Raw genomic sequence first — 12,989 nt, 5'->3', positions numbered from 1 at the left:
CACCAGTGAAGCCCAGTACCACATGAGTGGTTACACATAATCAAATAACTGCTAAACATAATTTACTTCCTTTACGTTAATATTGAGAGGAAAAAAATGAAAGAGGATGGGAGAGGAGGAGGGAGAAACTCATGGAATACTTTCAAAATACAGAAAAATAATTGCGCTTAAATAAAAAAGGAGAAAAATATGTAAACAAAAATAGGAGTATAAGCTATTCTTATATCCCTACAAAAAGCACCAGGTCTTTGGTAAACAATAATGAACTGAAGGGAAATATACTTTTCACTGTGTATCTATCCACTTACACTGATATTTTTTTTTTTTTTACCATCTGTATAACATAGATGCGGAGAAGGCAATGGCACCCCACTCCAGTACTCTTGCCTGGAAAATCCCATGGATGGAGGAGCCTGGTAGGCTGCAGTCCAGGCTGCAGTCCATGGGGTCGCTACCAGTCGAAAACGACTGAGCGACTTCACTTTCACTTTTCACTCTCATGCATTGGAGAAGGAAATGGCAACCCACTCCAGTGTTCTTGCCTGGAGAATCCCAGGGACGGGGGAGCCTGGTGGGCTGCCGTCTATGTGGTCGCACAGAGTCGGACACGACTGAAGCGACTTAGCAGCAGCAGCATAACGTAGATGTATTTATTACTTTTTAAATGTATGTATTTTATTATTATTATATATATGAGGGCATTTCGGCTGCACTGGGTTCCCGCGGCCTCTGCACAGGCCTCCTCTGTTTGCAGTGAGCCGGGGCTGCTCTCGAGCTGCAGTGCACAGGCATCTCTTCGTGGTGGTCTCCCTTCTCACAGCACACGGGCTCTACAGCACAGGCTCAGCAGCTGTGGTGCACGGGCTTAGCTGCCCCGCACTGTGTGGAATCTTCCTGGACCAGGGATTGAACCTGTATCCTCTGCCTTGGCAGGTGGACTCTTAACCACTGGACCACCAGGGAAGTCCTTTTTTAATTAAAACAATTTTTTAAAGTACTAGGAAGAATACACAACATGGCAATGAAACAACGATATTCACAAAAATATAGAATATGGTATAGAAGGGAAAAATAAATTTACACTTTATTCTACCTCTTCTGAAACACCTTTTAAAATAAATAATTTTATTTTTTTTTTAAAGAAACTTTTCTGACATGGGCTATTTCTTAAAATGTTTATTATTAGTAATATACTTCCTGATGATTTTTTTCATTTTTGTTTACTTTTTTTGGCTGTACTGGGTCTTTGTGGCTGTGTGTGGGCTTTCTCTGGTTTCAGAGAATGGTGGCTGCTCTTCCTTGCGGAGTCTGGGCGTCTCATTGTAGTAGTTTCTCTTGTTGCAGCATTCAGGCTCTCAGGTGCACAGGCCTGGTTGTTCCAAGGCATGCGGGATCTTTCTGGACCAAGGATCAAACCCGTGTCCCTTGCTTGGCAGGCAGATTCTTAACCACTAGACCACAAGGGAAACCCTGATGTGGACTATTTTTAAAGTCTTTTATTGAATTTGTTACAATATTGCTTGTGTTTTGTATTTTCATTTTTTTGGCAGCAAAGTACGTGGGATCTTAGCTCCCAGACCATGCACCCTGACTTGGAAGGTGAAGTCTAAACCACTGTACCACCAGCGAAGTTCCAGAAGAATGATTTTATTAAAAATCATTTTATCTTTGATAGGGAATTCCCTGGCAGTCTAGTGGTTAGGACTTCACTACCACTAAAGAAGGCACGGGTTTCATCCCCGCTAGGGAACCTAAGATGCCTTGAGGCATGGCCAAAAAAAACCCAACACATCTTTTTTTGTGGCAAAAAAATTTTCACTTTAATTCAAAATAATGGTAAATATAAAGAAGCTTAGGCAGTTCATTTTGCTATGTTACACTTTTAAACAAAAACTGAAGAACTATTCTTCCCTAGAAGGCTGCACAATCTAACAGGAAAACATTCAATTAAAGACTTCCTATTATAGAAAATATTCCTCCTTAGAAAGGTCTTTACACAAGCCCAGCAAAAGAAAAATTACAAATCTCAAATGTGTTATTATTTTAGGTAAAAAAGGAAATTCTAGTACTACAGAAAATGAAATAAAGTTTGCTATGCTCAGGACATCTGACATCCCTGAAAGAATATTTTTCAGAGATTTCACAAAGGAACCTTAAGCGAATCCTATTTCCTAGCCAACCAGGTTCCTGTAGTCAGTCCCTTTTTCAGGCTGAGAATTCTTAATCCAAGACAGGCAGACAATCAAAAGATTACTACATTGAAGTCAAGTTCAATATAATTGGTTGCCTTTTATAATCGTATTTATTTTATTTTATGCATTTAAAATCATTATTCTGAGATGGAGTATCTAAGCTTCACCTGATTCCTGAAGGGTTTACAGCAGTAACAACAAAAAAAGTTAAGAATCTAAACCACCCAGGACAGTCTCCTGAAGCTTACCTATACCTCAGTCACAGAAAACATAAAGGCAAACAAAATGTAAAATGTAAATGTAAACAAAATGTGCATTGCTACCATTGCTCTCACTTGCGGTCACTTTCTAACTTCATTAATATTCTTCAACTCGTGATGATTAAAGGCCATGAATGTCCCAAAAGTGAGAGAAATAGAAAAATAATGAAACATTCATTTTCATAATAAAATATTCTTCATATTTGTCAAGTAACTGCACTAAAACAAGTAACATCTCCCTTCTCCTAAATATAATTTACTGTCAGACTACAGAAAAAGTTATAACAAGATTATCATGTAGTAACTAGATTTCACTGAATATAACAACTTTTCATATGAATAGCTTTAAAATTATATACCACATTTGCAATATATCAGAATTGTGACAAATAAATTTGCATCTTACCTCTCCATAAGAATTTAAGTTGCTTTTTAAATAGCCTGTCAGTGCAGCAACTTGGCATGCAAAGTACGGTAGTGCCCAGTTTTCTCTTAAAGGAATGGAGTGTTCAATTCTTGTTGTATCTACCCTAAAATAAACCATAGATGAACAGCAAAAGAGCAAGACGTTGTATTTGTGTAACACTACACTTTTCAAGGCACTTTCACACACATCTCATTGTCCTCCATATCCTGTGAGGTAGGCATGGACAAAGCCATCATTACCTATGCGGCATCTTACAACAAATTCATTGTTTCACTACTACCTGACCTCCCACCCAGGGAGACTCAGTGCTGCTGTGTCTGCTTGATGAATAGATGGGCCTTTGTGAGATTTTGAAAAAGGCATCTCTGCTCGGGGCAAATACAGCCTCATGCTACAACACACAACTTGTTGCAAGTACACTGGAGTTCAACCCCCATCTTCCCTTCCCTTAGAAAAGACATGGTTATCCCTCTCTAGAGGGGTATCTCTAGACATGGTTATCTCTCTAGAGCACAGTGTGCACTATGGAATTAGCAGTTCTTATACTAACTCTTATGTAAAAGGAATAAGAAGCTCAGAGAAGTAGTGACTTAAATCATTTAGCTAGAAGATGACACAATTAGGATTACAATGCATATCTTCTAATATCTACTTAATACTCCTTCCAGAATTAACATTACAACAGCCCTGTATATGATAGATCTAGAGAGCTCTGAAAATTTCCAGAATCACAAACACAATGTTTTCGGAGGTGCCTCCTAAGTTTCTCCTGTATCAATCTTCATTGCGTGTTGTCTCCTATGCATATCCTCTAACACAACGGACTCCGTTCCTAACAATTAAATTTGGATCTCCATAAATTCAATGGCTATTTCTGCGCCCGCCGCCCCCCACACAAACACAATGGTGCTACTGCTTTAAAATACTTCATGAAAATTGCTGCATAATTCTCCTAATGGAGACAAACATGTTTGCATTTATTTTGGTTCAATCAAACTGCGGTACAGGGACTTCCCTGGTGGCAGAGCGGTTAAGAATCCACCTGCCAATCCAGGGGACAGGGGTTCAATCCCTGGTCCGGGAAGATGCCATATGCTGCAGAGCAACTAAACCCGTGCACCTCAACTACTGAGCCTGTGAGCCTCAACTACCAAGCCCGAGTGCTGTCAGGGCCCCAAGCAACTACTGAGCCTGTGGGCTGCAAGGACTGAAGCCCACATGCCTAGAGTCCGTGCTCTGCAACTAGAGAAGCCACCACAAAGAGAAGCCCAAGCACCGCAATGAAAAGGAACCCCCTCTCCACGCAAATAGAGAAAAGCCGCACAAAGCAATGAAGACCCAGCACAGCCATAAAAAAGTAAGTAAAATTATTTCTTTTAAAATTGTGGTACAGGGAATTCCAGGTAAGAAAAACCCAAGTAAGACGGTAGGTGTTGCAAGAGGGCATCAGAGGGCAGACACACTGAAACCATACTCACAGAAAACTAGTCAATCTAATCATACTAGGACCACAGCCTTGTCTAACTCAATGAAACTAAGCCATGCCCGTGGGGCAACCCAAGACGGGCGGATCACGGTGGAGAGATCTGACAAAATGTGGTCCACTGGAGAAGGGAATGGCAAACCACTTCAGTATTCTTGCCTTGAGAACCCCATGAACAGTATGAAAACGCAAAATGATAGGATACTGAAAGAGGAACTCCCCAGGTCAGTAGGTGCCCAATATGCTACTGGAGATCAGTGGAGAAATAACTCCAGAAAGAATGAAGGGATGGAGCCAAAGCAAAAAGAATACCCAGCTGTGGATGTGACTGGTGATAGAAGCAAGGTCCAGTGCTGTAAAGAGGAATATTGCATAGGAACCTGGAATGTCAGGTCCATTAATCAAGGCAAATTGGAAGTGGTCAAATAAGAGATGGCAAGAGTGAATGTCGACATTCTAGGAATCAGCGAACTCAAATGGACTGGAATGGGTGAATTTAGTAACTCAGATGACCATTATATCTACTACTGCAGACAGGAATTCCTCAGAAGAAATGGAGTAGCCATCATGGTCTAAAGAAGAGTCAGAAATGCAGTACTTGGATGCAATCTCAAAAACGACTGAATGATCTCTGTTCATTTCCAAGGCAAACCATTCAATATCACAGTAATCCAAGTCGATGCCCCTACCAGTAACACGAAGAAGCTGAAGTTGAACGGTTCTATGAAGACCTACAAGACCTTTTAGAACTAACAGCCAAAAAAAGATGTCCTTTTCATTATAGGGGACTGGAATACAAAAGTAGGAAGTCAAGAAACACTTGGAATAACAGGCAAATTTGGCCTTGGAATATGGAATGAAGCAGGGCAAAGACTAATAGAGTTTTGCCAAGAAAATGCACTGGTCCTATCAAACACCCTCTTCCAACAACACAAGAAAAGACTCTACACATGGACATCACCAGATGGTCAACACCGAAATCAGATTGATTATATTCTTTGCAGCTGAAGATGGAGAAGTTCTATACAGTAACAAAAACAAGACCAGGAGCTGACTGTGGCTCAGATCGTGAACTCCTTATTGCCAAATTCAGACTGAAATTGAAGAAAGTAGGGAAAACCACTAGACCATTCAGGTATGACCTTAATCAAATCCCTTATGATTATACAGTGGAAGTGAGAAATAGATTTAAGAGCCTAGATCTGATAGATAGAGTGCCTGATGAACTATGGAATGAGGTTCGTGACACTGTACAGGAGACAGGGATCAAGACCATCCCCATGGAAAAGAAATGCAAAAAAGCAAAATGGCTGTCTGGGGGGCCTTACGAATCGCTGTGAAAAGAAGAGAAGTGAAAAGCAAAGGAGAAAAGGAAAGATATAAACATCTGAATGCAGAGTTCCAAAGAATAGCAAGAAGAGATAAGAAAGCCTTCTTCAGCGATCAATGCAAAGAAATAGAGGAAAACAATAGAATGGGGAAGACTAGAGATCTCTTCAAGAAAATTAGAGATACCAAGGGGACATTTCATGCAAAGATGGGCTCGATAAAGGACAGAAATGGTATGGACCTAACAGAAGCAGAAGATATTAAGAAGAGGTGGCAAGAATACACAGAAGAACTGTACAAAAAAGATCTTCACGACCCAGATAATCACGATGGTGTGATCACTGACGTAGAGCCAGACATCCTGGAATGTGAAGTCAAGTGGGCCTTAGAAAGCATGACTACGAACAAAGCTAGTGGAGGTGATGGAATTCCAGTGGAGCTATTTCAAATCCTGAAAGATGATGCTGTGAAAGTGCTGCACTCAATATGCCAGCAAATTTGGAAAACTCAGCAGTGGCCACAGGACTGGAAAAGGTCAGTTTTCATTCCAATCCCAAAGAAAGGCAATGCCAAAGAATGCTCAAACTACCGCACAATTGCCCTCATCTCCACATGCTAGTAAAGCAATGCTCAAGATTCTCCAAGCCAGGCTTCAGCAATAAGTGAATCGTGAACTTCCTGATGTTCAAGCTGGTTTTAGAAAAGGCAGAGGAACCAGAGATCAAATTGCCAACATCCGCTGGATGATGGAAAAAGCAAGAGAGTTCCAGAAAAACATCTATTTCTGCTTATTGACTACGCCAAAGCCTTTGACTGTGTGGATCACAATAAACTAGAAAATTCTGAAAGAGATGGGAATACCAGATCACCTGACCTGCCTCTTGAGAAATCTGTATGCAGGTCAGGAAGCAACAGTTAGAACTGGACATGGAACCAATACAATATTGTAAAGTTTAAAAATAAAAAAAAAAGAACTGGACATGGACCAACAGACTGGTTCCAAATAGGAAAAGGAGTACGTCAAGGCTGTATATTATCACCCTGCTTATTTAACTTATATGCAGAGTACATCATGAGAAATGGTGGGCTGGAGGAAGCACAAGCTGGAATCAAGATTGCCGGGAGAAATATCAATAACCTCAGATATGCAGATGATACCACCCTTATGGCAGAAAGTGAAGAGGAACTAAAAAGCCTCTTGATGAAAGTGAAAGTGGAGAGTGAAAAAGTTGGCTTACACCTCAACATTCAGAAAACAAAGATCACGGCATCTGGTCCCATCACTTCATGGGAAATAGATGGGGAAACAGCGGAAACAGTGTCAGACTTTAGCCTGTGGTTTTGGGCTCCAAAATCACTGCAGATGGTGACTGCAGCCATGAAATTAAAAGACACTTACTCCTTGGAAGGAAAGTTATGACCAACCTAGATAGCATATTCAAAAGCAGAGACATTACTTTGCCAACAAAGGTCCGTCTAATCAAGGCTATGGTTTTTCCAGTGGTCATGTATGGATGTGAGAGTTGGACTGTGAAGAAGGCTGAGCGCCGAAGAATTGATGCTTTTGAACTGTGGTGTTGGAGAAGACTCTTGAGAGTCCCTTGGACTGCAAGGAGATCCAACCAGTCCATTCTGAAGGAGATCAGCCCTGGGATTTCTTTGGAGGGAATGATGCTGAAGCTGAAACTCCAGTACTTTGGCCACCTCATACGAAGAGTTGACTCATTAGAAAAGACTTTGATGCTGGGAGGGATTGGGGGCAGGAGGAGAAGGGGACGACAGAGGATGAGATGGCTGGATGGCATCACTGACTCGATGGACGTTGAGTCTGAGTGAACTCTGGGAGCTGGTGATGGACAGGGAGGCCTGGCATGCTGCGATTCATGGGGTCGCAAAGAGTCGGACACGACTGAGCGACTGAACTGAACTGACAGGGAATTCCCTGGCAGTCTAGTGGGTGGGACTCTGTCGTTTCACTGCCGAGTGGGCAGGTTCAATCCCTGGCTGGGGAACATTTTTTTTAATGTGGCACAGCCATACAATAGGCTACTTACTACTTAGCATCAAAAAGGCATGAACTATTGATACACTCAACATACGTGAATCTCAAAATAACTCAGCTGAGTGGAAGAAAAAAAACAAAAAATATACGCCGTATGACTCCATTTATATAAATTTCTAGAAACTGCAAACTTATTTACAGTGACAGAAAGCAAATCATAAGTCTCCTGAAGACAGTGGAACAGGAGTAGAGGTGGGGTAAGAAGAGGAACAAGGGAGAGATTACCAGATAGCACAACTAAACTCTGGGTGGTGATAACATTATACTGATTTTGTTGATGGTTTCACAAGTGTGTCTAAACATCTAAAATTATCAACTGGTACATTTTAAATATGTACAGCTTATTCTATATCAATTATACCTCAAAACTGCTAGAAAGTATTAGAAAATAACCTGTGTTCTATGAATGTATATGTAATTGAAAATATATATATACACACATATTAAAAACATGAAGATCAAATGAAATACAAGTTGAAAAACAATACATTTTCTAGAACCTAGTCAACAGTATTAGATCGTTCCTCTTTTATAACTCTGTGTGATCAATTTTTACTTAACAATATGAGCATCCTTCTATAATATATACGCCCATAAACTTCAAGAACATTGAATGGTCATGGTACATAACTATACATGTTTATCATAATCTAACCAGTTCCTCCCTATTGTTATATACTTACCTTGTTTTTGACTTTACCTACTACAGTTTTTAAAAACAGGAACCAATGGTTTTGTATAGAGATTATTGGTCTCATTGTTTACTTTTAATTCTTTAACCCAATTGGAATTTATTTTATTATGTATGGAGTATTTCTTCTTCAGATGTGATTGCTTCAATACCATTTTGTGAATATCATGTATTCTAAAGACCACCTATTCTCATACAATATTACTTCTGAAAATTTGTTGTGAAAGTTGGCTTTCTAAAACACAAAACAAGATATTCACCATGTCAGTAGTCAACAAACAGGAAGGAGAGGATGTCTATTCTCAAGTCAGGACTTTGCCAACCACTCTACCAGCCCAGAATTGGGAAGCTGAACCTGTAATCCTCATTCCAAAGACTCATTCACTACCCCTACCCAACGCACAGATCAGTACAGTGAAACCTACAACACTGTGCACCAGAAACACTATCTGGGAAGGGATGAGGGAACCTTCTTAGTCACTGCAGCAAAAACTGAGCAACTCTGCCAGTTATTCTCTACATGAACAAGCCTCCTCACAGCCCCAGTCCTGAATGCCTGCGTTACTCAACGTTCTTCCCCACACCACCATCCCTGGTGGCTGTAAGCACCAGAAGGATAACAATGGGATGTGACAAAATCCAGTGAGACTTACTTTTTCTCCCCAGTGGCAGTGTCGAGCAGAGAGCAGCACAAACCAGCAGTTCAAATAATAACTACTTTCATCAACCAGGCCTACGGATATATTCCCAGAGACAGCCAACTCTGAGTTTTTGTGTTTTCATTTCAAATACATCATAGCATAAACATAACCTGAATCAACTGGATGACCACTTTGTAACTCATTATTGCCAAAAGATCAGGACTCACTTTCATGTTTGTGTTAATAATCCAATTGGTTACAGAGTATTACTTCAACTGCCTTGGGTTAATCAGAAAAAAAAAAACATGACATGGTTTTCTTAATAGTAAGTGATGTATTGCCAAGTAAAAACAAAATGTACAGATCACTATGGTAAAAAAAAAAAAAATTTCATAATGGATAACAGAGCAACATGAGATCTGAGTCATCTCACAGTACTCAGTCATGTAGGTTTGCCATACTCAAAAGAACCTAGTGAACTGGTATATGTTATTCAGTCGTGTCTGATTCTTTGTAATCCCATGGACCGTAGACTGCTAGGCTACTCTGTCCATGGGATTTCCCAGGCAAGAATACTGGCGTGAACTGTCATTTCTGTCTCCAGATGATCTTCCTGACCCACATAATCTCCTACATTAGCAGGTGGATTCTTCACCATTGAGCCACCAGGGAAGCTCCGGTACTATATACATGCTGAGTAGAAATTTGGCTTTAGCAAAATATCATTTTTCACATTAATGTTTCTAGTTAATATTTTACTAGTTTGTTACTTCATTAGTAAATTGGTTTCAATACTATCATAAATGTTTTCATCACAAGGAGTTGGAAACATAGTTTTATGTTTTATATTTAAGTAACATCAGCATTCAAATTGGGTTTCCCGGTGGTGCTAGTGGTAAAGAACCCAGCTGCCAATGCAGGAGACACGGGTTCAATCCCTGGGTCGAGAAGATCCCCTAGAGGAGGGCATGGCAACCCACTCCAGCATTCTTGCCTGGAGAATCCTACAGACAGAGGAGCCTGGCGGGCTGCAGTCTATGGGGTCACCAAGTCGGAAACAACTGAAGTGACTGAGCACACATTCACGCATCATTCAGATTATTTAAGTCAACACATGAAATCCATGATTATAAAGTTTTAAATATACATATGTGAAGCTTGAGAAACACTGACTTTTTTATTTGCTTTTCAGCTGTGCTGGGTCTTTGCCTGCCATGGGCTTTTCTCTAGTTGTGGGGGCCACTGTCCAGGTGTGGTGTGTGGACTTCTTGTTAGATAGCAAAGACTCTAGGATGAACAGGCTCCGGCAGTTGCAGCAGGTGGGCTCACCAGCTGTGGTTCCAGGCTCTGGAGCACAGGCTCAACAGCTGTGGCCCACCGGCTTTTCCTGGACAGGGATGGAACCCATGTCTCCTGCACTGGCAGGTGGATTCTTTACCACTGAGCCAAAAGGGAAGCTCACAAACACTGATTTAGATTAGATGTGAAAAACAGCCTGGCATGTCTATGTATCATGTGTGAAAGCTGAAAAATACCTATGCAATATCAGTATCATTTCAAATAGCTATATGTTCTCTTGCATCAACATATTATAGTTTACCTATTAGTTCCATTATATTTAGGTTGTTTTCTAATCTTTCATTTTATTACAAATACTACTACTGAGGCAGTGAAATCTTCCCTTATTTTTAAAATTACTTTTTTGGATAAAATGAAATTCCTCAGAAAAACCGGAATCTAAAATTGAAAACCTTATAATTCCACAAGTACCTGGAGTATTCCAGTAAGATTATTATAGATCCAGCACCACGTGTTACCACTGTTTTCTGTCAACTCTGCAACATGTGCATTCCTTGCATTTTACCTTTTATTAATCACCAATGTGTTTAGTAATCTTTTTTTGGCCAAAGATTAAACTTAGTATAGACTTTTAATCAGATATAATTTTTTTGCTCTTCAAATACAAAGTTGGGTCCACTGAAAGTGATTTTCTGGTATATATTTGAGATGAGAAGGTCAGTGAGGACCAAGAGCAATTTCTGTATTCCTTATACATGAAGACTGGACTCAGATTACCCCATTTTGGTGATAAGACTATTCAGAGGGAATCATTTTACTTCTTCCCACTACTGTATACACAGTGCTACTTCTTGAAATTTTCTTGAATTTTCTAGTATGCCTACATCCTTCAATTTGAACAAACAGGAGCTATTTTACTATCCTGCCTTCTAATTCTAATATTAAGGAACACAAAATGTCATTAAGAACACAACTAATACTCAAAATGGAATAACTCGTGTCTTTTTATACTTTTCCAGGCAATCATATATAAACCAAAGCTGATGAATAAAAAAGATAGCATAGTCTTTCTTGGCATTAAAATATATTTTGCCATATAAAATATATACCAACATGGGACTTCCCTGGTGGTCCAGTGGTTAAGACTCTGCTTCCACTGCAGGGGAGGTAGGTTCAATCTCTGGTCAGGGAACTAAGATCCCAAAGCCACGCAACATGTGGCCAAAAAAACAGAAAAAAAATATATACCAAAAAATAAACAATGGAAAACAAACATATAGAAAAACTACTTGCTAAGAATTTCTAAATTGCTAAAAGATACATTTTAACAGAGATATATCAGATTAATTTTTCTACCTAAGTCCTGCTCCAGCTACCCAGGATATATTTATTGTGTCATTAAATAAGGCAACCAAATTATAATAAGGTAATTTTGTTACAATTCTCACTAAGATCTTTAAAATATTTTGACAGGGAGTCTTATTTATTTTTTAATTGCTGTTATTTTTACATGGAAAAGTTGCCTGGTCTTTCTCTTTGAACTTGTGATGAAGAAAGATCTAGGGATTAAATGAAATGAGTATTAAAGCCAGTCTCCAACATGGTTCACAATAGCCCCTGCCTCCTAGGTCGGGAAGATCCCCTGGAGAAGGAAATGGCAACCTCCTTCACTATTCTTGCCTGGGAAATCCTATGGACAGAGGAGCCTGGCAGGCTACAGTCCATGGTGTCACGATAGTCAGACACAACTTAGCGGCTGAACAGCAACCCGATATTAATAACCCATGTAGCCACTTTCCACATTGTGCCATGGTCAATCTATATGACCAACAGAATATGGCAGAATGATGTTCTATCATTTCTGAGGTTAGGTTATAAAAGACACCTGGCTTCCACTATGACACATTCACCCCACTCTTTCTTGCATCATTCACCTTAAACCAAGTTGTGAGCAGCCCTCTGCAGAGGTCTACATGATGAGAAACTAAGGCCTTCCAAGACAACACCCAGTGAGGGACTGAGGCTTCCTGCAAAAGCCACATGAGTGAAAAGTAAAAATGGTCCAGGCCGGTCAAACCTTCAGATTACTACAGCCCCAACCAATTACTGACTCAATCTCACATGGAACCCTGAGCCAGAACCACCCAGATAAGCCGCTCTGGATTCCTGACCCTCAGAAATGGTGAGACAGAATGTCTGTTGTTCTTAAGTTTGGGGCTGATCTATTTATACATCAGATAGCCTAGAAAGCAATCCTTTTAGAAGGTCTCTATTTTAAATAATTGTTGTTTTGTTGCTAAGTTGTGTCCAACTATCCAATTCTTTTGCAATGCCAAGGACTACATGGCCCAGCGGGCTCCTCTGTCCATGGGATTTCCCAGGCAAGGATACTGTAATGGGTTCCCATTTCCTTCTCCAAAGGATCTTCCTGACCCAAAGATCAAACCCCGGACTCTGGCATTAGTAGGTGGGTTCTTACCACTGAGCCACCAGGAAAGCCCCCCATCCCCGTACTTTTAAGAAGAAACATACCCGACTCATAAAGCTGGCAAGCTATACTTGAAAACCACTAAGGAAGGTTGTTTTGGTTTTGGCTATGCTGGGC

The 12,989-nt window shown here is 40.3% G+C and overlaps 1 protein-coding gene across 2 annotated transcripts in view; it reads right to left on the bottom strand.

The window, feature by feature from the left end:
- The window catches only part of DPY19L4 (dpy-19 like 4), a 63,891-nt gene that overhangs the window by 32,893 nt on the left and 18,009 nt on the right, over nucleotides 1-12,989 (bottom strand). For both annotated transcript variants that reach the window (XM_070382987.1, XM_070382988.1), the window contains exon 7: nucleotides 2,859-2,982. In XM_070382987.1, the coding sequence (XP_070239088.1) occupies nucleotides 2,859-2,982 (124 nt within the window). The remainder of the gene's footprint in view (nucleotides 1-2,858; nucleotides 2,983-12,989) is intronic.

This window comes from Bos mutus, chromosome 14 (assembly GCF_027580195.1).
Source record: "Bos mutus isolate GX-2022 chromosome 14, NWIPB_WYAK_1.1, whole genome shotgun sequence".
Classification (NCBI taxonomy): domain Eukaryota; kingdom Metazoa; phylum Chordata; class Mammalia; order Artiodactyla; family Bovidae; genus Bos; species Bos mutus.
This window is presented reverse-complemented; position numbering and strand designations above follow the sequence as displayed.